The sequence below is a fragment of the Panthera tigris genome, chromosome E2 (assembly GCF_018350195.1).
Source record: "Panthera tigris isolate Pti1 chromosome E2, P.tigris_Pti1_mat1.1, whole genome shotgun sequence".
Taxonomy (NCBI): domain Eukaryota; kingdom Metazoa; phylum Chordata; class Mammalia; order Carnivora; family Felidae; genus Panthera; species Panthera tigris.
The window spans coordinates 15,191,714-15,217,385 of NC_056674.1; the positions used below are offsets into that span (position 1 = coordinate 15,191,714).

Genomic DNA, 25,672 nt, shown 5'->3' on the forward strand with positions numbered 1-25,672 from the left:
TCTGGTTGTCAGAACTGGGATTTTATTAAATTGGAAATCCTATTAACAATGAGGTCAGACGGGGTCATCAGGGAGAGGTTTCGAGGCTGGGGTGGGAGGTAGCCGGTTTTGGCTGCGGCCACTGTGGACCACGATGTCGTCGTATTCATCCTGGGGACAAAGGGGGCAGGCACAGGGGCTCAGGCGGCTGTCACCCCGCCTGCTGTCCAGCTGCTTCCACCCACCCCGACAGCTGGGTCTTGTCTCGAAGCCCCAGCTCGCCCAGTCATCCTTCAACTTCCCTGCTCTTAGTTTTCCACACACCACGTTCAAGGTCACCTGTGTTCTCCCACCACCACTGCCTGGGCTCCGGCCCCACTGCTCTGCCAGTACTTAGGCAGCCACAGCCACTGGGGTCTCCCTCCTCCGCCCCCTCCCTCTGCCTCTACCCAGATTCCTCGCCACCCCCCCCCCAACATCGTCCCTGCCCAGAGTGGGGTCTCTGCCACCTGGGTTCTCCAACGCAACCTCCTCACCGGAGGTCTCTCCCCACTGCCGCCAGGGTTGGAATCAGTGCTTCCCGGAGCCTGAAGGTTCTCCGACTCCTGCCCTGTGAGATCACTCCCTACGCTGTCAGCCACCATTGCCAACCAGTACCATTACCAGTCACCACGATCGAGGTCTTTTCTCTAACTCTGCCCGAGTTCCACCTCTGCCCTTGCCTTCGGTTCCCCACCACCACTACCCGCGTGCTCCCCACCACCCCTGCCCAGGTCTCCCCGCACAGCCACCCGAGTTCTCGAATCACAGCAGCCCGAGGTCAGTCTCAACGTGCTGCCTAATGTCTCTTCTCCCCCTTCCCGCCTGCCCGTTTACCCTGACCCCCCGGCCGGGCCGCCCGGTCTTGCCCCCCCACTCACGCCCTCGTCCCCGCTGTCACTGTCGCTACTGCTGCTGCAGGGGCCGGGTCTGTCGTCCTCGTCCTCGGGCTCAGCGGCTCCATGTGCACGGAGAAGGCGGGCGAGGATGGGGTTGGGCCGGAGCGTGGCACTACCCAGTGGGGTGCGGCCACCGTACATGCGGGCGGCAGGGTCGGCCCCTGCCCTCAGGAGAAGCTCCAGCACGTCGGCTGCTTGGGCCTCCACTGCCAAGTGCAGGGGGCTCCGGCCGCACGTGGGCTCCTGCGAGGCGCAACAGAGGGGTCAGGGAGGCCCTGCCCCACTCTGGGGGCCAAGCCTCCCTGCCACATCCTCTCCCCAGGGCAGCTCACCGGTTTGTTGAGGTCAGCTCCAGCCTCCCGGAGCAGCCGGACCATCTCTGCATCTTTGTGGATGACGGCCACGTGAAGCGGGGTATGGCCTGTGGACAGGGCGACAGGTGTCGGACGATGGGGGTGAGGGGCCTGGGCCTCAAATGCCAAGGTCCCAGGGGACGGCTTTGTGGCCTGAGGAGACTGAGTTTGGGGTACAGCTCCTGATTTCCTGGGTATGTCAAAGAGGCTTCTGCAGCCCAAATGCCTACGTCTCGGTGGTCTGGAACTTACTGGGGGTGCCAATGCCCGGCTTGTGGCATGTCTGGGGCTTATGGATGAAGAGCCTGGGGGCTTTGGACGGGAGGCCTGGATCTTGGGACCAGGAGACCGAGTCTCTGGTCTTTACTTCACAAAGGGCCTGGACCCCAAATTCCTGGGTCCCGAGTAGTTGAAGGGCCTGCAACCTTAGAAGGTGGAGTGGGTCCTAGACACGGGGTCCTGGGTGACCTCAGTCCCTTTGTGGAAGGGGCTTAGGTCCAGGCAGTCGGGCTTAGAGGTGGGGGAGCCGAGACTCAGATGCCTTTTTTCTCATGAGGCCTGGCTGAGGGCTGTCCTTGAACCCAGTGTCAACCTCTGGGAACCTGGGCCTTGAGTTCCCTCGTCCCGAGCGGGCTGGAACCTGTGGCTGGTGAGAGGGTGGGAGCTGTGCCTTCAGGCTGGGCAAGCTGGACCCAAGAACTGGATCTTAGTGGCTCCAGGCCTGTGGGTGACAGGTCTGGGCCCCACGTGGTCCGGGTGCCGAGTTCCACATGACCAAGTCTCAGTAATCTGGGGCTCGACTGGGGACCGTTCCCAATGCCTGGGCTCCTGAAGCCTCGGTATTATTCCCCAAGGGGCTGGGTCTTGAGTCAGGAGAACCGAGCCCAGAGCCAGGAATTCTCGCTCCGCCTGGGAGCCCGAGCCCTGCCCGGTGCCTGAGAACCCCTCACCCTCATAGTTTTCAGCCTCCAGCTGCAGCTTCCAATCCTCCTCGCTCTCGTCATCTTCCTTCTCCGAGTCGGGGTCGGGGTACGAGGCGACAGGCAGGCGGTCGGCGTCAGAGGTGCGGTCGGGGCCCTGAGCGAGGTAGGTGTTGGGGGCTCCCCTGGCGCACCGGGGACGGGGCTGGAGTAGCACACGGGCGCAGGCGTGTGCCCTCATGCGACAGGCCAGGTGCAGTGCCGTGTGGCCCCCGCGCTCCGCCACACGCAACCCGGCACCCGCCGCGTACAACTTCTCCACTGTGGAGGCCTCCCCCAGGATGGCTGCCAGGTGAAGGGCTGTCTGCGGGAGCAGAGGGCAGGGATCAGGGGGTGCACGGAGAACCCAGTCCCAAGCCCTAAACTGTCCCCGGGGGGCTCACCTGGCCCAGGTCATTCTGTAAGTCCAGATACTCGGTGCCAGCCGCGAAGCCTAGGAGGAAATCCAGGAAGGGCTCATGCTGATGAATCACCGCCAAGTGCAATGCCCTGAAGACAAAAACAGGGAGCAGAGCATAGAAGTCTGGAACCAACTGTCAGGAATCTAGGAGGGTCAGGTCAGTTAAGTCAGCATATTTGTTTAATCAGTGCTTTGGTTTTTAAAAATGTGTTAAGTTTATTTATTTACTTTGAGAGAGAGAGAGAGAGAGAAAGTGAGAGTGGGGGAAGGGCAGAGAGAGGGAGAGAGAGAGAATCCCAAGCAAGCTTCTGCACTGTGGGCGTGGAGCCCGATGCGGGGCTCGAACCCACGAACCGCGAGATCATGACCTGAGCTGAAGTCGGATGCTTAACCAACTGAGCCACCCAGGCGCCCCTAATCGGTGTGTATTAAGTAGGACTTCTACTGCCTCCCAAGACGAAATAACAGGGACCAGATTTCCCTCCCGTCTGAATCAATCAAAAAAATCTGACAAACTATGGTATAGGAAGCAACAGTTTTCCAGATACTAGTCCTCATGCAATGAATGACCATGATTCCTAAAGAGGAAACAAAATGAGGTGAGCCCTTCAACTGATTGCCAAGTTTACCGTCTTGAGAGTAGACACTGCACAGAGAGGGGCCTGGCAGGTTGCATACGAGGCAAGAAGGAGTGGAGGCTGGGGAAGGCAGGCAGCTAGAGTCAGAGGACAGAGAACCCAAGAGGAGAGGGCTGAACAGGGAGAGACCCTGGGGGGTCTACAGAGGGGCCTCTCGAGTATTTGGGAGAGTGCTGATTAACGCAGGGGTGTGAAGAAACCATCCAAAAAGATTAGGGAAACATGCCCATCGCTCACAGGAGACCAGGAATAATGCCTGTTCCCACCAATCAGACTAGGAAAAACCCAAGGACCTTGGGTAGAATACTCTGGAAGGTTCTTACCTCAGTTGTGGGGAATAATAAGCCCTAGATGAGGGCTGCTCAGGACCCACCCAACAAATCATAAAAGCAAAACCCCAAAGGATCAATCCGCTTACAAGTAGTTGGTTTTTGTTTTTGTTTTTTTTAATGTTTATCTACTTTTGAGAGAGAGAGAGAGAGACAGACAGACAGAAGGCAAGTAAGGAAGGGGGGCCGAGAGAGAGAGGGAGACACAGAATCCCAAGCAGGCTCCAGGCTCTAAGCTATCAGTACCGAGCCCGATGTGGGGCTCAAACTCACTAACCGTGAGATTGTGACCTGAGCAGAAGTCAGACACTCAACCAACTAAGCCACCCAGATAGCCCGAATTGCTTACAAGTAGTTTAACTGCACCCCAAAACAACACTCAACAATATTTATAGGAATCCACAACTTGCTGGCCTAACAAGGTAAAATTCACAATATTTGGCATCTAATCAGAGATTACCAGGTAGGCAAATAAGCAGGAAAACATGATCCATAATGAGAATGATCAATCAGTTGAAATTGACCCAGAAATGACCCAGATGTTGGAATTAACGAACAAAAACATTAAAAGAGTTCATTATAAGTGAATCTGAAACATTCAAAAAGTTAAGTAGAGACATGGATGATAAAAAAAAAAAAAAGACTCAAACCAAACTCCTAGTGATAAAAACTATAGCATCTGAAATGAAAAATACACTGGATGGGATTAGTAGCAGATAAAACACCGCAGGAAAAAAAGATTAGCAAACTTGAAGACTTCACAATAAGAGCTATTCTTAATGAAACACAAGAGAACATTTTTTTTAACGTTTATTTATTTTTGAAAGAGAGAGAAAGAGACAGACTGCGAGCAGGTAGGGGCGGAGAAAGACGGAGACACAGAATCCAAAGCCGGCTCCAGGCTCTGAGCTGTTAGCACCGAGCTGGTTGCGGAACTTGAACTCAGAAACTGCGAGATCGTGACCTGAGCCGAAGTCAGACACTTAATTTAATTTTCCAAATCCACAGATCCAAGAAGCTCAGTGACTCCCAAGAACAAGAAATACTGGAAAAAAAAAAACAAAAAACAAAAAACAAAAAACTATGCAAAGGCCCAACATAAAAGTCCTGTTCAAAACCAATGATGAAAACAAAATTTTCACACGAGCCAGAGACAAAACTACTTTAAGTACAGAAAAATAAAAATAAGGCAAGGGAACACAATGGAGCACCATTTTCAAGTATTCAGACAGTCAACCCAGAATTCTTTAACCCAGCGAAAACGTCTTTCAAACACAAAGACAAAATAATGACGCCGAGAAAACTCATCGCAGCAGACCCATATCGCCAAAGCAACATTAAAGGAAATCTGCGAGCAAAAGGAAAATGACATCAGACCACAATACGAACTTACAGAAAAGAATAACGAAAACTGAAAATAGTAACTATGTGGGTCAATATGGAAGATTTTTTTTCTCTTGTTACTGTAAGGCTCTTCAGAAGGTAATTTGGAAAAATAGTTGAGTGTTTAAACAAAAATACTAACAAAGTATGGGGGAGTTTAGGACACACGTGTAAATAGAATGTATGGCAACAATAACGTGGAGGCCAGGAGGGGACAAATGGAAATACATTCTCTTCTGAAGTTCTTTCATCTTTTACCGTATGTGATATGACATATAAGCCAAAAAAAGCAGAAGTCAGCAAACTTTTTCTATAAAGGCCAGTTAAAGATTTTAGGCTTTGTGGATCCTACCGTGTCTCTTTTAACCTACTCAGCTCTGCCCTTGTGATACAAAAGCAGCCACTGGCAGTATATAAATGACCCCGCATGACTGTATTCCAACATAACTTTCTTTGTGCAGTCTGAAATGTGAATTTCACGTAACTTTCACTTGCGGCAAACTATTATTCTTCTCTTCTGATTTTTTTCAACCATTGAAAATGTAAAAACCATTCTTAGCTCACAGCCTTACGAAAGCAGATGGCTGGCCAGATTTTGCCTGGAGGCCACAGTTGGCCAACCATTTAAATAACAGAACAAAGAGAAAGTTAGTAAAGCCAGAGGGCCTGGCTGGCTCAGTCAGTAAAGCATGGTTGTGAGTTCTAGGTTGTCAGTTTGAGCCGCACGTTGGGAGTAGAGATTACTTAAAAATTTTAGTCGGTTAAGCATCCGACTTCAGCTCGGGTCATGATCTCATGGCTCTTGGGTTCGAGCCCCGCGTCGGGCACTGTGCTGACAGCTCGGAGCCTGGAGCCTGCTTTGGATTCTGTATCTCCCTCTCTCTCTGCTCCTCCCCTGCTGGCACTCTCTCTGTCTCTGTCTCTCTCTCAAAAATAAATAAACATTAAAAAGTTTTTAAAAAAAAATAGAGAACACTGCACCCAACAACAGAATATCCATTCTTTTCAAGTGCACACATAATGTTCTCCACCATAAAACAATTCTCAATAAGTTTAAGAGGATTCAAGTCACATAAAGTATGTTCTCAGTCTACAATGGAATTAAATTGAAAAGCAATTAAAAAAAAAAAAAAGGGCACCTGGCTGGCTCAGTCAGAAGATCATGTGACTCCTGATCCTGGGGTCATGAGTTCAAGCCCCGCATGGGGTGTAGAGATTACTTAAATAAATAAAACTTTTAAAAAATCAATTTAAAAAGGGACATTTGGAAGACCTTCCAAATACCTTGAAACTATATAACATACTTCTAAATAATCCACTGGCCAAAGAAGAAATCAAAAGAGAAATTAGAAAGTATATTGAATTAAATGAAAATGAAAACACAGTATATCAGAATTTGTGAGACTGCTAAAGCAGTACTATGGGAAATTTATAGCATGAAACACCTATATTAGAAAAGAAAGGTCTCAAATGGATAAGCTCAGCTGCCACCTTAAGAAACAAAAAAAAAAAAAAAAAAAAAGAAAAAGAACAAATTAAACCCAAAGTAAGCAAAAGAAGGGCAAGAATGAAAGTCAGAACAGAGATCAATGAAATAGAAAGCAAAAATCCAATAAAGAAAATTAATGAAACCTAAGCTGGTTCTTCAAAAAGATCACTATTTCCTGAGTGCGTATTATGGGTCAAGCACTGTTCGGTCACTAAGGACAGAAGAGTGAACACAATGAACAAAACACCCAGTACAATCCGTCACAGGGGCCTTTACAACCATTGTCCCTTCTACATGGAGTCCTCCCCCCCCCCCGCCAAATAATTCACTGGTCTCATTTTCCTGCTTTATTTTTTCCCAAATACCTTACTACCTTGAGACATACCATTTCCCTGCCTTTCTTTTATATTGTTTTTCATTTTTCTGTCTTTCTTCCTTTCCTCTCTCTTTCGCTCATTCTCACTTTGTGTCTTTCTTTCCTTCTCTGACCCTTTCTTTCCTTCTTTCTCCTTTTTTCCCTCCCCGCTTCCTTCCTGTCTTCCTGTCAGTCCATCTGTCCTATCGATATACCCACCCTTGGAACGCAAACTCCACAAGGGTTTAAGCTTTTGTCTGTTTTCTTCACTGCTTTATCACAGCACCTAAAACAGGCCCTGGAACCTGGTAGTGTTCAATAAATATTTCACACGTGAACCCTGCTATAATGGAGCTTACGTTTTCTCTTTGAATGTAAGATTTTAAGATCAGTGCTCAGAAGGTAGAATCTTGGAGTCAAGGCCAAGTATTAATTTTGGAAATCTAAGTCCCAGGCTCATAAAGCAGGAGCTAAGGATCAAAGATCATATTTGGAGGTAGGAGGTCAGGAGGGGGGGCTGTCTGAACTACAGCTCTAACAAAGGTCTCAGGAATAAGGTCAGGAAGATCAATAGAGTTTTGAGATCAATGGATAGGGATGTGGAGCTCTCTATGAACCAGAGTTCAAGAAAGGAAGATCAGAAATTAAGGCGCTAAGATCAAAGTTGGACAGTAAATTGCTTTTACTGAGGTGAGGGCTTGGCGGTTAGGGATCAGAAAGTCAAGCATCACAAGTTAGACTTAGGAGTGAAAGGTTAGGAAGACGGGTTCAGAGACTAATAAGGAATCAGACGTCGGATCCTTGGGCCCGGTTTGGCAGCCTAAGGTTCACTCACGTGTCCCCATCCTCAGTGACGTAGCCGAAGACGAGGGGCGCCCACGACAGACCCGGGCCCAGCTCGGCGCCCAGCCCCGGTCCTCCGGGGGCTGCTGCGTCCGGACCCAGAGAGCCCAGTCCACTGTCGCACCATTCGTCGGCCTCCGCAACTTTCCCCAAGCACGCGACCCCCGCCATAGCCCCCGACGCCTCAGGGGTCCCAGCGGCCGCCCGCCTATAACTAAGCTCTGCCTGAAGTCCTGGCGCTTCCGCCCTGCGGGGAATTCCCCAACACTCCCCCTGACTTATCCAATCAGAGTGAGGTAAAGAGTACGCGCCCCGCCCCCTTACCACACCATGACCAATCAGAGTATTCAGATGGACCGCGACTCTCTACCCGTTCCCACATTTTCCGGGCGCCCTTTACCAACATGGCTGCCGGCGCGGAGCCCTCTGGGACTCGTAGTCCTCCTGTCCGCAAGTCTTTCTAACCTAAGAGCCGCTCCCCGGACGTTGTGTGAAAGCCTGTATGCATCCGCGATGGTTGCTGGGAGTTGTAGTTCTCTGCCAGGTCTCTGCCCCTCCTGTTTCCGGTGCCGTCACGGGACAGAGCAGTCGGTGACAGCACCGAGGGCCCCCGCCCCGCGCCCATGGCCGAGCCGGACCGTGAGTCGGGGGCCCCGGTAGGAGGGTCGGGCCGCGCCGGGGCCTGGCTGAGGGCTGCAGGCCCCGGGGCCCGAGAATGGGCATGGTGGGGCTGGAGGTTGGGACTGCATGGCGGAGAGTGGGATTGGGGGTACGGGAGGTCGTTGCCAAGTGATCCATCCTGCTAGATTGTTGGGTTTCTGGGTCGCGAGATTTTGAGGGTCCGTTTGCCACGTCCCCCAAGTTACTAACGATCGCCTGTTTCTCGCACCTTGGTTGCTGGGGACCCTCGTTGCTAAGGATTTAGATTGCCGCAGACCCGGTTGCTGAGGGTACCTGGTTGTTAGGGGGAACTGTAGGATGCTAGGGGACCCCTGGCGTCCCTTCCTATCTCTTCCCTCTAGTTCCTGCGTCCCCCCTAAACATACCATCCCCACTGCACCTCCCTTTCTAAATTCGTCTCTAGTCAGAATATCTCTTCTTATCTCTTGTCTTCCTTTTTAAACTTCCCTCTGTTTGTAAACCTAACCCTCCCTGGATTCGCGCGCGCTCACACACACACACACACACACACTCACTCACTCACTATTTCCTTCCTCACTTCTCCTAAGTCCTCATCCTGCCCTGTATGCCTTACTTTCTCCTCCCTCTCCTAAACCTTCCTGCCCCAGGCTCTTTGTCTCTCACTAACCACCTCTCCTGCCAGTACTGTCCACTGTAATATCTGCTTCCCCCTCCATCCCTTCCCTCCCTCTGCTCCATTTTTGCCACCACTTCCCACCCCAGTATAATTAGGTTGGTGGGTCTTCTTGCCCCCTGCCCTTGTGCTTTGAAGCCCTTCATTCCCCCTTAACTGTGCCCCGCACTGTAACCACGTCTGCTCCCCCTCCTCCCCCAGCCTCTGACCCTCTGGAGACCCAGGCAGGGAAGGTGCAGGAGGCTCAGGTGAGATTTGGGGAAGGGTGGAGGGAAGGAGAGAGATGCACTTGTTCCCGCACCCCACACTGGGGGGGGGGAGGTGGCAGAGGGGAGAGAGTTACCCCAGGGCCCTCAGCTCACTGCCCCAGTCCCTTGCCCCAACTCCCGGTTCAGCCTCCTGGGGAATGGTGGATTCTGGGAATTGTCAGAGAGGGGTGTGCCCCCTTAACTCCAGGCCTGCCCTCCCAAACTTTTCTCTTTCCTTGCCCCCTACCCCTGTCCTTTCTGAACTTCATTTATGCCTGGCATGGAAGAGACAGATACCCAGTTTGATCACAGAACTCACAGATCTCATGGACAAGTGACTAGAAAATGACCCTACAGGGTGATTCTGAAAGTAGCTCAAGGAAGAGTAAACTTTGTGGGGCCACAGGGATTCCAGCCAGTCCCTTCCCAGGAGGAATCCACAGGCTGGGCTAGGAGTCAGACTGAGATACAGACACATCACAGTGAGCGAAGAGTGACTTAGAATTTTCTTAGGCAGAGTGAGAAATGGCACTCCACGCAGAGGATACAGCTTGTGCAAAGACTGGGGGACACGAAGTGTGTAATGTGGTCAGCAGTCAGGTGGCTGGGAGTGGTTAGCTTGTTATATTCGAGGTTAGCATTTATTGAGTCCTTATTCCAGCCAGGTACTCTGCTCAGGGCTCTGTGTACATCATCTCATGTCGTCTTCCCAGAATCCCTGGGGGGAGCAAGGCCTATTGTGGCCATTTTACAGATGAGGAGTCCGAGGCAGAGCTGTTAAGCGACTTGTCCTCTGTCCCCCAGCTAGAAGAGCAGGGACTGCTTTGCAACCTACAGCACCCGGCACGTTGCCTTCCGGACACCTCAGGGAGAGGTAGACAGGACACCTCACAGAGGCTTGAAGGCCCCACCAGCACCTCCGGCTCCCCCTTAGGCCAAGTGGCTCCCACACGCGGGGCAGGGCCCTCGAGTCCTTCCACAGAGCCTCACTGTCCGCTGCTGAAAGAATGCCAGGCCACCCACAGACGCGAGATCACTGTTCAGATGTAGGGCAGCGCCGAAGCTGGAATGCTTAAAGCCCCTGACAGATGCGGGGCAGGGCCACGCTGAGGGGGTAAAAGCCTCCTGCCAGGCCAGGGCTTCTCCCTCGCCTGGCTCCTAGGGCTCAACCACTGTCACAGCAAAAGGTTTAATGTTCAAAAGGGATCCTCAGTCCCAGAAAGAGAGATCCGAGGATGTAAATTGCAGCATTGTCTGTGACAGGCCAAAAACTGGAAACAGCCCAAATGCCTGTCAGCAGACGGGTTAAATGAAGTATAGTGCGTCCTTACAATGCAACACTATGTAGCTTTTTTAAAAGAGAAGCTGGATCTATAATATATTGTTCTGCGGAAACCGCGAGGTGCAGCATCGTACTATGGTAGGACCCATTTCTGGAAAAATAGTGAGTTTTATAGGCAGAGAAAAAAATCTAGAGCGATTGCCATTCTGCTGTTAATAGTGGTTATATTGACCCGGGGTGGGTGAGGGAACTCGAGGCAAGCGCCTCAAGTCGTACATTGTCTAATGGCCAGAGTTTTTGCAAAGCTTATGTAATCTTAGAAAGCGATAATAATAAAAAAAAAAAATGTAAATACGTTTGGAAGGGCAGTTCCTATTCAAAAAGGCTTGGAACCAGAGCAGAGAATGATGGGTGAGGGGCTGGTCGGAGGGGTTTTAAGCAGGAGAATGGGTTGGTCAGAACTGTGGTTTTTGCGAGGTCCATTGCAGGACCCAGCCCTGCGCACAGCAGGTATCCGTTCGTTCAGTGGTGGATGGTTCTGGAGCAACTGCCAGGGGCCAGACCCTGTTGTTGGTTGGTGCTGGGCATCCGGCGGCGAACACGAAAAGTCCCTGCCATCTTGGGGCTGACATCATGTCAGACTCCGTACGCGGGGGTGATTGGACGGTTAGACTGGAGAAGCCAGCAAGAGGGGCCCTTGGAGCCGAGGGGGTGGTGGCCTGACACAGCCAGGCCATCACCCCGAGGACCGTCGAGTAGATCGGAGGTGAAGGCTGAGGCTAGGAGCTCAGGGAGGAGGCCAGGACAGGGACCCCGGAGGGGGCTGGACCCAGGTGGAGCCCTGGGCAGGGGGACGCATCATGGCAGGAGGGCAGGAAAAGGAAACAAAGACTCGGGGACAGAAGCCACACTGAGCTAGGACCTAGGAGGAAGAGCAGGTTCAGGAGAGATGCTAAGGCCAGTTTGGAACACGGTGGGAAAGAGAGGGCAGGGGTCACTTGGGGGGAGGCATCCAGGAGGCTGCGGGAACCCCGTATCCGGGGACAAAGAGGTAGCATCATCAATGCCCGGGCCAAGGCCATGAGGCAGCTAGCCCAGGAAACGTGGAGAGAGGAAGTAGGGAAGGCCCAGGACAGAGTCTCAGACCCGCCATCTGGGGGCCTGATCGAGGGGAGGAGTATACAACGAGATGGATGTGTCGGAAAGGCGGTGTCCGGGGCTTCGAGCAGGAGAGCCCAGGGCCCCAGGGTGAGGACCGAGGCGTCTCCACTGGCATCATTCGCAGGAGAGACCGGAGTGAGGGGGGCTGCAGGGGCACCGGAACCCCGCCGGCTGCTGCTTGGAGCACCTGTCGTAGGTTAACCACTTCATCTCAGGTGGCCCTCCGAGGCAGGGCCCTCCGAGCTCCATTCCCGAGATACAGAGCGTCAGGCTCAGAACAGCCGAGAACGCACAGGCCGCTGCGCGCTCCTCGGGAGTAGCAGGACCAGGTTTCCAGCCCAGGCAGCCCACCCCAGAGCCCGCACGCCGGCCCCCCACCGCACCTCACTTCCTCGGGCCCACTCCCAGCCGGAGGCTTTTCCCCCAGACCCGGCTGCCACCCTCCCCTCTCCTCCCTCCCTCACCCCACTTCTGGGGCCTGCTCACCCCACCCCCACCCCTTCCAGGACTCAGATTCAGACACTGAGGGAGGAGCGGCTGGCGGAGAGGCCGAGAGTGAGTATCTTCCCCGGGAACGGGGTCCCGGGGGAGCCGCCTCGGGCAGGGATCCCATTTCTGCCCCTGGCCGCCACCGAAGGTGACGTTCAAAGTATGTCATAATGGGTGCGGAGCCAGCGCCCGAGGTCCCTGGTTGCGGGAGGGTGGGTGGGGGATCCCGGGGCGGGGCCCCTGAGCACCCGGACCGAACGCCCACCCTGCTGTTCTCTCTCTGCTTTTTGGCCAGTGGACTTCCTGCGGCATTTCTTCTCCCAGACGCTGGGCCTGGGCACCCAGAAGGAGCGGCTGCTGGACGAGCTGACCCTGGAAGGGGTGACCCGCTACATGCAGAGCGAGCGCTGTAAGACCCGGGCCTGCTTTGCCCCTGACTTGCTTTTGCCCCGGCCACTTGAGCCATTCGCCATTCACACCTTTTGTTGGCAAGTAACACGAGGAGCCCAACGCACACGGCTTATTACACCGGGAAGAGGGTGCCGCCCCTCTCACTAAAACCCAGCACTGAGCACTGCTGGATTCAGAGGCTTCCATGATGTCAGAAACCTTAATAACCCCGTCCGGGGTTCATGTTGAGGTAGAGGTGGCACCTGGCAGTCCCGAAGGCCAGGACTAGCCCCTCCCACCGAAGAGGTCATCTTTCTTCCAGTGGTTCGAGCAAAATGGTTCAGGCCAAAGAGCAGAGAGTGGCTCCTGTTGGGGCCACGTTGGGTCAGACTCCTATCCCAAAACCCATCTCCGTGTCTCTGATTGGCCAGACCCGGGTCACACATCCATTGCTGATCGGCCGGGCCTGTTTGATAGAATGAAGGTGATGCCAGTAGGAATACCTCGTAGGGTCCTTAGGGTGCCATAAATCAACAGAGATGGAAATGCCTGGAAGAGGGCCCGGAACAGAGCAAGATCCGCGGACCCTATGACAAGTATTACAGGAAGCGTGTTTCAGGGCTGGTACGTGGGTGCCTCTCTACTAGGTCACCGTGTCAGTGTCATTTATATTTCTCGCAAGTTGAGGTCACCAGAGTCTGGGAAACCGGGCCCTCGGCAGTCCTCAACTAGAACAATCGACCCTTTGAGGGTCCTGAACAGCCTTTTGTTGGGGACGTCTTCTCCCGTTTCCCTGTCCTCGGGCTGCTGCCTGCTCCCTGCTCAGGCATCCAGGCTTCGTGCCCTGAGCCTCCCTCTCCCGGGGCAGGCCGGCCAGCCGTCTGCAGGGCTCCTCCTGGCCAGGGTGCGCCCCGTAGAGAACACAGGCAATGGCCACAAAGCTTTTGTTCCTTCCGTCCTCCTGCACCTGGGTTTTAGGACAGTTGTCTCTAAGGCCGCCTACGAGGGGCAACAGTGAAGGACAGCAGTTAACCGAGCCCTCACCATATGCCAGCAACCGAGCTAAGCGCTTGATAGGCGCCCTGTCATTTGATCTTCACATTGTACCTGTGAGGTCATCACAAGGGTGATCTGGACAGAGCAGGAAGCAGAGGCCCAGAGAGGCCGTGACTGGCTGCAGGGTCACACAGCTGGCAAGAGGCAGTCAGGACTCGACCCCAGGCCCCCTGAATCCAGACCACGTGCTCCCTCCCGTGTGGCCCCAGCTGTGCCTGGCCCGAGGGCATCCCGGAGCGGAGGGCCTCGTCACCCTTGCCGTCCTCTTTTGCACAGGACACGCCGGAGGTAGCCGGTTCAGGGGCCTCACACTTGTGTCTGTCCATCAGCGATGGGCAGGTGCCAGGGTACCGCGTGGCAGGGCTGTCCGCCGGCCAGCAGCTGACGAGGCGATAGGACTATTTCTGCACAGCCCCGAGGATTTTTTGAAATGATTCAGCTCCTACCGTGTCTTCCCGTTTTCTTTTCTTTTGTTCTTATCATTTTTTTGAGTTTATTTATTTATCTTGAGAGGGGGAGGAGCAGAGAGAGAATGAGAGAGAGAGAGAGAGAGAGAGAGAGAGAGAATCCCAAGCAGGCTCCACGCTGTCAGCACCAAGACCAATGCGGGGCTTGATCTCACGAACAGTGGAGATCATGACCTGAACCGAGATCAAGAGTCGGGCGCTCAACTGACTGAGCCGCCCAGGCCCCCCTTCCTATCTTCTTTTCTGAAAGCTGGGGAAAATGGCGGAACAAAGTGCCTACATGTGTACAAATCCTGGGTCTCACGAAGTACAATTGACTCAAAAGAATAACAGCAGACACGTATATAGTGTTTGCTCAGTGCCGGGCACTGATCTAAGCTTTACATGAATGAATTCATTCTCTCGACGGCCCCGTGAAGGCAGTACTGTAAGGATGCCCATTTTACAGAGCAGGAAGCTGAAGCCCAGAGGGGAGATCTGAACTGAGACACCTCCCTCCTCACCGGTGAGCAGGAAAGAATGTGTATGATATGCTAGAAATAGATGGTCATCCAAGACTGTGTCCAAACGGTGAGGCGTGGGGGCGCCGGGGTGGCTCAGTTCGTTAAGTGTCCCAACTTCGGCTCAGGTCATGAACTCACCGTTCGCGGGTTGGAGCCCCCCATCGGGCTCTGTGCAGACAGCTCAGAGCCTGGAGCCTGCTTCGGATTCTGTGTCTCCCTCGCTCTCTGCCCCTCCCCCGCTTGTGTTTTCTCTTTCTCAAAAACAAACAAACAGTTAAGGGGGAAGAAAAGGTGAGGTGTGGCCAGAGGTTTTTTTTACAATAAGCTGTAGCTCTTCGCCAGGACACCTGTGCCCCCCAGCCTTCTCACTAAGATCTCGTGCGCTTTCTCTAGAACTAGTCAGAAGGAGAAACTTCCCTCCGAGTGGCCTTTTCTCGAATCTAAGTTGGCATAATGTCAACCCGTAGACTCCTTGTCCCCATGCCGGCTCTTCCTTCAGTTGACTGTGTGACCCTTGCTCTCCCTGAGCCCTGGTTTCCTCATCTGTATAATGGGCGCATTAACTCCCCCTGCCTCGAGGTGATTGGGAAGGCCATCCACGCATCTGAAACGTTGGCCCCGGGGCCTGGCACTGAGTAAACAGTCTTGGGGGCTAGGACGTTGTCGTTGGGGAGCTGAGCACACTGTCACATGATGCATAAACTCCTTTCCTCCAGGTCGCAGGGTCATCTGTTTGGTGGGAGCTGGGATCTCCACGTGTAAGTGCCTCCCTTCCCCCAGTAGCCATCCCCACGTTGGGGGCCCCCCCTTTCAGAGGCTGGGGGGGAGCCACATCTGGGCCCTTGACAGAGGAGGATGTGGTATAGATGGGGCCGAGGTCCCTGACCCATCGCTCCCCGCCCCTCCTCCCCCAGCCGCGGGCATCCCTGACTTCCGCTCCCCATCCACGGGCCTCTACGCCAACCTGGAGAAATACCGTCTTCCCTACCCGGAGGCCATCTTTGAGATTGGCTACTTCAAGGTGTGTGTTGCCCGGGGAGGAACGTCTGTAATGGTGGGGGGAAGGGATCCCCTGACCGCAGGGCTCAGCTCACCGTCAGGATTCCGGTTCTCTCTCCCACAGAAACATCCAGAGCCCTTCTTTGCTCTTGCCAAGGAACTCTACCCTGGACAGTTCAAGGTGAGCTCTCTTTTCCCTGGTGGACAGGAAAGCGTGGGGGAACAGCAAGGCATGGGAAGGCTTCCCCTGGGGCCTCTCAGACAAATGTCGCATGGGCTCTAGGCTGCCTGGGTCCAACTCCTGGTCGCTCACTTCCTGCCCTTGTGACCTTGAGCCTCAGTTTTCTCATCTGTAAAACGAAGCTGATGAGAGCCCATGAAACCTCTTGGAAGGCTTACCTGAATTAACAGTACACGTAAGACCCCAGACGGGAGCCAGGCCGATTGTGTACGGATCCCAACTCTGCACCTGTGCGATCTTGCAAGCTGTGCCTCAGTTTCCTCGTCTGTGAAATGGGGCTGGTGCCGGTCCGTGCCCCCTCCCCGCCCACCCCCCCCACCCCCACCCAGACCGACGTGTGATGGTTCCATGAGGTAAAACAGCCAGAGCGCCTAGAACAGTTCCTGGCTCATGCCGAACGTGCTGTGTCATTATCACGATGTTCCCATTGCTCCCCCGCAGCCGACCGTCTGTCACTACTTCATCCGCCTGCTGAAGGAGAAAGGGCTGCTTCTGCGCTGCTACACGCAGGTAGGCGGCCGCGGGCGTCCCTGGGAGGAGGGCTGGCCGGGTGGTCCTGGAGCCTCAGTGCCCCGCCCCCTGGCCCGCAGTGCGTCCCTTAGCCCCTCTCAGCCTCGGTTTCCCCTTCTGTGAAGCAGAGGCCAGGACAGCTTCACCCTTCGGGTCCGTGGTGGCGCGACAGCGAGCTCCTCTGGGAGCCATCCCGTGCGTAGTGAGACAGGACCTCACGTCTGGGGGCTGCCATGGGCACTGTAGATCTCGTGTTTGGTTAGGGGTTTCCGCACCCGGCCGCGGAGTGACTCGGTCTAACCGGATCTGTGCATTATGACCGTTTTCCACCTGCTGGACACGGAGCCGTTAGGAAGGGGCACCTTTAAATAATGTGCCCTAAGGCGTTGTACGTGCCACGGGCCATGGCTCACGCGTGTCAGGTGCTTAGCCGAGGCCTCGCCCTGGGGTTCTCTGGCAAGGACGGCTCACCTTGTTGGCTTCTGGACTAGTCAGCAAGATGTTCTGGGGGTCTCGCACCCCTAACGGTAAAAACTGCGCCTCTACCTCCGTTTTATGAATACGTGTTTTACGAGTGCCTGTGAATACGCATTGAAGTTACTCGATGTGGGGCGCCTGGGTGGCTCAGGCGGGTAAGCATCCGACTTTGGCTTAGGTCATGATCTCCCGGCTCGTGGGGTTGAGCCCTGCGTCCAGCCCTGCGTCGGGCTCGGGCCTGAGGCCTGCTTTAGATTCTGTGTCTCCCTCTCTCTCCGTCCCTCCCCGGTCTGCTTTCCCTCCGTCTCTCTCTTTCAAAAATAAAGACATTAAAACAATTATTTTTAATACATTACGTAATGTAGCAGTGATATCACGCTCTACGTGAGACCTCAGAACCCAAAATTATAAAAGAGAGAATACGTGAGCGTGAACGGGAGTCCTAATACTTCTCCCCGCACCTGGCTGCGTGGAGCCTGCAGCCCGCGAGGCTGCCACCAGGGGGAGGATGAATTTTTAAGTCCAGATTTCTCAGATGGGGTCAGGCGCTCCTGCCTAGCTGCCCAGGGCTGGTGGTGGCAGCCGGGGAAGGGACAGCCGCCTCCTTCCAGGAGGACACCCCCCCCCCCCACTCCCCTGGCTCAGCAAAAACCCGACCTCTCTTCCCAGAGTCAGTTTTATCCACAGGACGTGGCTCACACATGATACAAAACGCTCACTCGAAGCCCAGTGCCTTCCGGGCACGATTTCCTGAAATCTGCAGCACGGCCCTCGTAGTCCTCTTCCGCCACGAGTGTTTACAGAGCGCAGGCCCCGTGCCAGGCCCTGCTGGCAGCGACATCCCCGCGCCCCCAGAGCTGCTTATCTCATGTGGGGAGAGAGACACTGGGCAAGATGGATAAGGAGGACATCTTGTCAACAAGGTGTCAGGGAAGGCCTCACTGAGAAGGGGCCATTTAGACAAAGACCTGGAGGGGAGAGTGTGTTCCAGCCGAAGGGAACAGCCAGGGCAAAGGTCCTGAGGTGAGACCGTATTCGGCGTGTCCGAGACGCTGGATCTGAATGAGCAGAGAGGACGGCAGTAGAGAATGGAGGAGGCGAGCTCAGTGAGGTGACAGGGACAGACCGCGGGGGATCTTGGGGCCGCAGGAAGGGCTTTGTCCTTTACGCCGCTGAGTAGGACGGTGCCGCAGGACAGGGGACGTGACCTGAGCCAGGAGTCCCTCCGGCTGCATATAGGGGACAGACCAGGGAGGAAGCTACTGCGATGGTCCAAGCAGGAGAATATGGAGGCTGGCCCAGGGTGGGGGCCAAGGAGGGGAGAAGTGTGCGGGTTACCAATCTGTTTTGAAGGTGGAGCCGGCAGGCCGCCCTGAGCGCTCACTGCCCGGCTGTGCCTGAGGCAGAACCCCGTGAGCCCTCCCTGGGAAGCAAGCGGACTGCAGGCTGTGTGTGCGTGGAAACCGGCATAAATCCGTGCCGGGGTCCGGGGGAAGGCGCAGGCGGTTCTCCCCTACTCGCGGTATTTCGTGCACGGATTTGACTGCACCTGCCGCTCCAGAAGGGCCTATTACAGAAAACAGATAAACGTGGAGAACCGTGTTCCCCTCTCATGTGTCACGAAACCGTTCTTTGCCTTTCACACTTGTCACCCTCTCCGTCAACCTCGGCCGCTTTTTGAGTCACTGACCCCAGTTTTCTGGAACACATTGTCTTCACTTCTTTCTGAATTGCGATGACACAGCGTTTTTGGAGCTCCGCATGACGCTATTTTTATCTCAAGATACAAGGATCCGTTCAAACATGAGAACGCTCGCCCTGTTCGCTCAAGCCACTGTGAGCGCCACAGCAAGGCAGCTTCTGGTCCTTTAAATATATACGTGGCACCTACACTCCACACAGGGCTTGTACTTGGCTTTCTTTAGCTTCTTGTGTGGAAGACCTTTCCATAGCCACTTCTTTCTTTTCTTTTCTTTTTTCTTTTCTTTTCTTTTCTTTCTTTCTTTCTTTCTCTTCCTTTCTTTTTCTTCCTTCCTTTCTTTTTCTCCCTTCCTTTCTTTTTCTCTGTTTGTTTCTTTCTTTCTTTCAATTTTATTTTTAAGTAATCTCTACACCCAGCGTGAGAACTCGAACTCACAACCCCGAGATCAAGACTTGCACGCTCCACCAGCTGAGCCAGCCAGGCGCCCCAGCTTTTTCAAAGCTGCCATTGCCTTCGTGTCCATCAGGGGGGACACGGGTGTTTTGAAACAAAAAGTGAGCCAAGGTCTAAAAAGCAAGAGATTCCAGATGAAAATCCAGACTTCAGAGGCGCCTGCGTGGCTCAGTCGGTTAAGCGTCCGACTTCGGCTCGGGTCACGATCTCACGGTTCGTGGGTTCGAGCCCCGTGTCGGGCTCTACGCTGGCAGTGTGGAGCCTGCTTGGGATTCTCTCTCTCCCTCTCTCTGCCCCTCCCCTGCTCCCTCTCTCTCTCTCAAAAAAAAAAAAAAATCCATACGTAGGCAAACAAATAGACACATTCATATATAGTTTTCCCATAGCCTTTGTTCTTCTGTGCCTTTTAACATCTTGGAGAGATCATTTGAATATCGGAACATACAGGTCAGCCTCATTGTTTTCTTGTTTGTGGTTTCTCTATCAAAAGTGGCCTGAGAGAATAACAGAGGCATTTAAGTAGTTCTTTTACAGGCCCTTTATTTCTTTGCACGCACACTGCTGGCTCACGAGCGAGCGAGGCAGTAGACTGAGTCAAGTAACAAAGGCAAAACTAATGCAGGGGAGGGGACAGGCTGCAGAGAGTCTGGGAACAGTGGCTCTTGTCTGTGCATTTGGGGAACAGGCTGATCGCTGGCAGGGAGCAGAGAGAGCGGCTGGGGCCGTCTGCCCTTGAAAGAGAATCCTCTTGGCTGCTCGCGGAGTCTCAGCTGCGGGCCGCACGTGACCGGCCGTCTCTGTGTGGCGTCTGCGGGTGTGCTGTGTCACCACCTGCCTCTACAGCATTCCTCGCGGGCAAACAAAAGCTGCTCCCAAGGGGCTGCGTGCTCGAAGCAAAATGAGAGCACATATGTCTCTGTGGAAGAGAAGAATAGCCTTGCTTGATCTGACACGGAGAATACCTGTGTCTTAAAAGAACGCAAGTTAATATGACATCTCCGAAACAGCCCCCGGCGAGAAAGCCGACTGCTAAGTAGGAAGACAGTGATGGCAAAGAACCAAATAAACCCTCCTGATTCCTTTATCTATGTTGCTGCTTGGCCAGGCCTGCCACATACAGCTGTGCAGGTTGCGCACTGCACCAGGATGCCACATCTGAGGGGGCTCTATTTACAACGGAGGCATTGTAGGTTTGTACCTTAGTTTCGACAAATTTCTGGCAGGTGGCACTAACGCTGTGCGGCCCTGATGAAACAAATTTCCGGAAAGACGTTAGGAGAGGTGTCTGAGTGTGCAGAAGAACCCCATGCGGGCTGACGGTGGCCGTGGGCCTGGGCTCACAGACAGAGGAGTTTGGGCCCCACCTTGAGTCATCTGCGACTTCGACACTTTCAGTGGCACTACCGGGGCGGCCGGAGGAGTTTTACGGGCACACCCCGCCCCTTGCAGGCTCCTCCTGGCAACGCCCCGCTCCGCCTGCTGCCCCGGAGGGATGTGTCTCCTTGCTGAGCCTCTTCCCGCTGCCTCCTCTCCCTGCAGAACATAGACACCCTGGAGCGGGTGGCGGGGCTGGAGCCCGAGGACCTGGTGGAGGCCCACGGCACCTTCTACACGTCACACTGCACCAGCGCCCTCTGCCGACGGGAGTACACGCTAAGCTGGATGAAAGGTGAGGCGCCCCGGGCTCTCCTCGAGGGCAGGCCCCCTGCCGAGCAGCCACCGACGGGGCCTCCACGCCCCCCGCCCCCCGGGCACCCGTTCTGTCCTGCTCTGTGGCTCTTCTTAGCAGGCAGTGGCCGCCCCCCAAGATGGGAGGGGGCAGCGGGGTTTCATCGCTCCCAGCGCCAGCTCACAAGCAGGCTATAACGGAAGCAAGCTCCGGACCGAATTCAGCCACCCGCACAGATGCGCGTTGGCACAGAGGCCACCAGTTGGTCTGTTCTCTGCGGTCATGACACCCTCGCCCTTTGCCCTTTGAGGGGCTCTGATCTGACCGTACACGAGGGGCTCCTGGAGGCAAACGCAGCTGCATTCTGCAAAGAGCAGAACCGTCTGGTAGAACTTTCTGAGAGTGAGAGGAGGGAAATATTCCCGATCTGCGCTCTCCAGTATGGCAGCCAAGGTGACCAGGGAACTGAATTTTTCACCTTTCTTGTCGTTTTTATGAGTTGAGACTTTAAAAGCCAGGGCCGCGACCACCACGTTTGGACAGCCCTGTGCTAGAGGCACGGGATCCGATAGCCCGTGAGTCGGATTCGGGCAAGCAGATTCCATGGAGTGTGAGGCTCGGTCAGGGATGAAGGCGGAGGGCTGGCCCTAGAGGCGCAGGCTACGGGGCTTGCTAAAGTCCGAGTCCCTGTTCGTGGAAGGGCAGCGTGTCAAAAAAAAAAAAAAAGGTGGGGGGGGGCGGCAAAAAATTCGGCCGGTCCACATTTCTCGAATGCCAGTGAGAGCCTTTGCCTGACATCCATTGTGCGGCTGAGAAGTCACGCATTTCACCCAGGGAAAGCCATTTGTGACACTCTTTATGCTGGTTTCACAAAGCCCCTGGTGTCTGTGTGAGACGGGACAGCTGCAGCATTTGTAGCGGGACCTCCGGAGTGTGGCCTTTCTGCTAAAACGCCAGCTGACCACCCCCGGGGCGACGATTCTTGAATAGCTCTGGCGCGGGGGGGGGGGGGGGGGGGGGGGGGGCGGGGGACGCACGCGACCCCGTCCCGTGTCGCTGGCGGCAGTGGCCCACGCGCCGCCCGCACAATCTCCTGCTGTCAGTGCCGACATCCCTCAGAAAATGACAGGCAGTAAAACAGTGCTCTGTCAATACGTGTCGAAGGAAGGAACCAAGAGTGGGACAAATCAGCTAGGGCTCTGTGGATTGCCTGTGACAGCGTGTCCCAGCGCGTCCCAGCGTCCTTAATCAATAAGCAGTAAGGAGCGTGGTTGTCATAAGGCTGGTGTGTGTGTGTGTGTGTGTGTGTGTGTGTGTGTGTGTGTGGAGGTGGCTGTCACAGAGCCAGGGGACAGGAAGCAGCTGGGCCTAAGGAAGTGTCCCCACCCCAGGGTCATCTGCATATTCCTGCCTCTCTGGCACCAGGCCTGGGATGCACTAGGCCTCTCACCCAGGAGAAAATAGGGCTCCCCTCCCAGACCCACCCGGAGAGCTTTTTCGCCCAGGTGGGGGTGGGCGGGATCCTTTGCCCCTTCTGAGGACAGGTTTCTGCTCGTTCATCTGTTCTTGTGTTTATTCTTAATTCAATAGCTGTAGCCTGGTGCCGGGAGACACCCCGGGAATCCTGGGGTTGGGGGAGGGGGGGGTGGCTCTCTAAGAGGGGAGCAGGGCAGACACCCCGGAGGCCCCCCAGGGTCTGGGGCGTGTGTGCTGACCACGAAGGAGGCGGGCAGGCTGCAGCCCCACACCCCGGGGCCCGGAGTGGCTCACGTCGTCCTCTCCCTTCCCCTTCCCCACGCCCAGAGAAGATCTTCTCCGAGGTGACTCCCAAGTGTGAGAAATGTCACAGCGTGGTGAAGCCTGGTGAGACCGGCCCCCCCCCGCCCCCACCACGAGCCCCGTCCACCCCACCCCTGGCCACCCTCTGTCCCTGACCAGTGCCCTGAATCTGCCCCCACGGAGAAGGGGTTCCATAGCTCCTGCCCCCGCTGCCCTTGGGTCTGCCTCCTGCTCCTGCCTGTTCTCTCTCTCTCTCTCTCTCTCTCTCTCCATGTGACTGTCTCTGCCTCCCATTTCACCTTCTCTTTCTGTGTCTGTGTCTGTGTGTCCATCCAACTCTGCCTCAGACATCGTGTTCTTCGGTGAGAACCTCCCGGCGAGGTTCTTCTCCTGCATGCAGTCAGTAAGTGCCCCATCCCCCGCCCGCCCCACGCTCCCCGCTCCCCCGAAACAGGGGCAGCCGGGCGTTCCCCGGGGGCAGGTGGCTTCCCCAACTAGCTGCGGGTGGGAAGCAGGGGGAGGCGGCGCAGCCTCAGTCGGTTGAGCCTCAGGAACCCTCACCGCCCCCCCCCCCCCCCCCCCCCGCTTCGTAGGACTTCCTGAAGGTGGACCTTCTCCTCATCATGGGCACCTCGCTGCAGGTGCAGCCCTTTGCATCCCTCATCGGCAAGTAGGTTGGGAGTGGGGACCACGGGGGGGCCTCTGGGGAGGAGGGGGGGAGCCGGGACAGGTCCTTACCACTCGGCTCACCACCCCCCAGGGCACCCCTGTCTACCCCACGCCTGCTCATCAACAAGGAGAAGACCGGGCAGGTGAGTTGGCTCTTATCGGAGCCCCCCCCCCCTCCCCTCCCCCTCCCCACCCGGGTCCCACTTTCCCTTTCGCTGCCTTCCTGGAGACCTGGGACCCCTCAGCTCAGGCCAGGGATTCCAGAACCCGGAGGGTCAGAGGCCAGGCCACCTCGACTCGGAGATTCTACAGGCCCCTGGGTCGCTCGGGACTCTTCTGAACCAAGTGACAGACCCCAACTCAGAGCAACCCGAGCCAGAACAGGAGCTCTGTGCCTCCTGCAAGTGAAGAGTCAGGGCGAGTTGGTCGGGAGGCGCCCCCTCCCTCTTTTGGCTCTTTTCCTGAGGTGGCCTCCCTCCCTCATCCCTGGTGAGGGCTGCTTCCTCCAACAGGCCAAACGTGCCATGTGCCAGATGCTGTCCTAAGCACTTTCCTTTTTGTATTTATTTTTATCTTTAAAAATTTTATCTTGGGGCGCCTGGGTGGCCCAGTCAGTTATGCGTCCGACTTCGGCTCAGGTCATGATCTCACGGTTTGTGAGTTCGAGCCCTGCGTCGGGCTCTGTGCTGACAGCTCGGAGCCCGGAGCCTGCTTTGGATTCTGTGTCTCCCTCTCTCTGCCCCTCCCCTACTCACACTCTGTCTTTCTCTGTCTCTCAAAAGTAAATAAATGTGAAAAAAAAATTTTTTTTAATTTTTATCTTAAGCCGGCTCCACACCCAACATGGAGCTTGAACTCATGACCCTGAGATTAAGAGTCGTGTGCTCTAGGGGCGCCTGGGTGGCTCAGTCGGTTAAGCGTCCGACTTCAGCTCAGGTCATGATCTCACGGTTCCTGGGTTTGAGCCCCACGTCCGGCTCTATGCTGACAGCTCAGAGCCTGGAGCCTGTTTCAGATTCTGTGCCTCCCTCTCTCCCTGCCGCCCCCCTGCTTGTGCTCTATCTCTCCTTCAAAAATAAATAAACATCAAAAAATAAAAGACAGTGGCGTGCTCTACCGACTGAGCCAGCCAGACGCCCCCTAAGTACTTTCTAAGTATTAACCCGCCGACGGTCCAGGGCTAGGAGTGTTTGGTAGTTGCCCCTACTCTACAGATAAGGAAACTGAGGTTCAGAGAGGCCAAGTCACTTGAACAAAGTCACAGAGCAGGGAACAAACTCAGGCCACCTGGCTCCAGGGTCTGTGCTCTGAGCTCCGCCCCCCCCACACCCCCACAGACTGACCCTTTCCTGGGGATGATGATGGGCCTGGGAGGAGGCATGGACTTCGACTCCAAGAAGGCCTACCGGTGAGTCCTGGGCCTGTGAGGGTCAGGGCCAAGGTGAGAGGGAGGGTGTGAAGATACACGGACTGGGAAGAGCGGGCAGGGGCCTGGGACAAGCCTGGGAGCTCTGACTGTCCCACTCACAGGGACGTGGCCTGGCTGGGTGACTGTGACCAGGGCTGCCTGGCCCTTGCTGACCTCCTTGGATGGAAGGTAAGGAGTTGGGCCACCTCGGCCCACCCTGAGCCCAGTCCCTAGTCCCCTGCCCCGCAGGTTCTCTGACCCCAGGATGCATGGTGACCTCTGACCTCGGTGAACTTTGCCCCCCACAGAAGGAGCTGGAGGACCTCGTCCGGAAGGAGCATGCCAGCATAGATGCCCAGCAGGCGGGGTCGGGGAGCCCTAACCCCAACCCTTCAACTTCGCCCAGGAAGTCCCCACCTCCTGACAAGGAGGAGGCCAGAACCTCGGAGGGAGAGAAACCCCAGTGACAGCCACGTCCCCCGGGGAAGGATGCCCGGCAAATCTGGGACAGCAGAGCCCCAGCCAGCCCTGGCCCCCTCTAACTTGCGGCTCTCATCTGGGGAGCTCAGAACCTCGTCCCAGTCTCTTAACCACTTCCTCTCAAAACTGGGTTCCCAGCCCCCTGACCCTGGCAGATCTCTAACACCTCCCAGGGGCCGAGGCCTGGGCAGCCCGACTGTAACAGCCCGCGGTCTCTAACCACCCGCAGGGCCGAGGGTCAACGTCCCCTCATCTCTAACTGCTCCCCGGGCCAGGGCCGCCTCTAAACTCCTAACTATTCCGCCCCGGGCCCCAGGGCTCCCAGGGCTCCCAGGGCTCCCCATGCCCTCCACTGCTCCTCGGGGCCTGTGGCCAAGTAGGGCCAGTCCAACCTACCCTGGGCGGGCCCCTCAAACATCACTCCCACTCAGTGGGGGGAGCTGAGCCTGAAGGCCTCCCTGGTCTGTGCCTCCGACGCCCGAAGCGGGTGCCGGTCCCCTTCCCTTGGGACCCACTTCCCATGCGGGGAGGGGCAGATAATGTTGCTTATTGGAGACAAATTAAAAACAAAAACAACTAACGATCAGCTCTCCAGCCTCCCAGTTCCTTTCTGCGGGCACACGGGGAAGCAGCCGGAGGGCGGGTGGCATGGAGACTAGAACACCTGCAGGCTTTTACGAGAAACAG

The 25,672-nt window shown here is 55.5% G+C and overlaps 2 protein-coding genes and 1 long non-coding RNA gene across 9 annotated transcripts; 1 reads left to right on the forward strand and 2 right to left on the reverse strand.

Annotated features, from left to right (window-relative positions):
- On the reverse strand, positions 1 to 8,113 carry NFKBIB (NFKB inhibitor beta). 3 transcript variants are annotated; one of them, XM_042968190.1, is made up of 6 exons: positions 8,092 to 8,113; positions 2,634 to 2,739; positions 2,221 to 2,554; positions 1,250 to 1,338; positions 900 to 1,160; positions 1 to 150 (listed from the first exon to the last, which is right to left on the reverse strand). In XM_042968190.1, coding segments are annotated over exons 1-6 (888 nt in total). In that variant the 5' UTR covers positions 8,094 to 8,113; the 3' UTR covers positions 1 to 54. The 3 variants fall into 3 exon arrangements, with proteins under 3 accessions (XP_042824124.1, XP_042824126.1, XP_042824123.1); XM_042968192.1 differs by lacking the exon at positions 8,092 to 8,113 and adding an exon at positions 7,680 to 7,954 and having other exon boundaries at positions 2,221 to 2,347; XM_042968189.1 differs by lacking the exon at positions 8,092 to 8,113 and adding an exon at positions 7,680 to 7,954.
- On the forward strand, positions 7,896 to 25,566 carry SIRT2 (sirtuin 2). 5 transcript variants are annotated; one of them, XM_042968185.1, is made up of 16 exons: positions 8,224 to 8,326; positions 9,204 to 9,250; positions 12,200 to 12,248; positions 12,478 to 12,591; positions 15,315 to 15,356; positions 15,513 to 15,619; positions 15,722 to 15,778; positions 16,280 to 16,348; positions 20,520 to 20,649; positions 22,453 to 22,512; positions 22,776 to 22,831; positions 23,022 to 23,098; positions 23,189 to 23,240; positions 24,435 to 24,505; positions 24,628 to 24,694; positions 24,814 to 25,566. In XM_042968185.1, the coding sequence occupies exons 1-16, from the start codon at positions 8,311 to 8,313 to the stop codon at positions 24,970 to 24,972; spliced, it is 1,173 nt and encodes a 390-aa protein (XP_042824119.1). In that variant the 5' UTR covers positions 8,224 to 8,310; the 3' UTR covers positions 24,973 to 25,566. The 5 variants fall into 5 exon arrangements, with proteins under 5 accessions (XP_042824122.1, XP_042824118.1, XP_042824119.1 ...); XM_042968187.1 differs by lacking the exon at positions 9,204 to 9,250 and adding an exon at positions 11,909 to 12,022 and having other exon boundaries at positions 8,270 to 8,326; XM_042968188.1 differs by lacking the exons at positions 8,224 to 8,326; positions 9,204 to 9,250 and adding an exon at positions 7,896 to 7,983.
- On the reverse strand, positions 19,501 to 22,781 carry LOC122234021. The gene is made up of 2 exons (XR_006211709.1): positions 22,728 to 22,781; positions 19,501 to 19,896 (listed from the first exon to the last, which is right to left on the reverse strand). It is a non-coding gene; the product is annotated as an uncharacterized LOC122234021 (long non-coding RNA).
- Positions 25,567 to 25,672: the final 106 nt, after the last annotated feature.

Bases quoted from the DNA above. Each gene is read 5' to 3' on its own strand.
- NFKBIB (XM_042968189.1), bottom strand. From the start codon at position 7,858: ATGGCGGGGGTCGCGTGCTTGGGGAAAGTTGCGGAGGCCGACGAATGG. The intron at 2,555-2,633 runs GTGAGCCCCCCG...CTGCTCCCGCAG, and splicing joins TACAGAATGACCTGGGCCAG to ACAGCCCTTCACCTGGCAGC. The intron at 151-899 runs GTGAGTGGGGGG...CTTTGTCCCCAG, and splicing joins GTGACAGCGGGGACGAGGGC to GATGAATACGACGACATCGT.
- SIRT2 (XM_042968184.1), top strand. From the start codon at position 8,201: ATGGTTGCTGGGAGTTGTAGTTCTCTGCCAGGTCTCTGCCCCTCCTGT. The intron at 22,513-22,775 runs GTGAGACCGGCC...ACTCTGCCTCAG, and splicing joins TCACAGCGTGGTGAAGCCTG to ACATCGTGTTCTTCGGTGAG. The intron at 24,506-24,627 runs GTGAGTCCTGGG...TCCCACTCACAG, and splicing joins GACTCCAAGAAGGCCTACCG to GGACGTGGCCTGGCTGGGTG.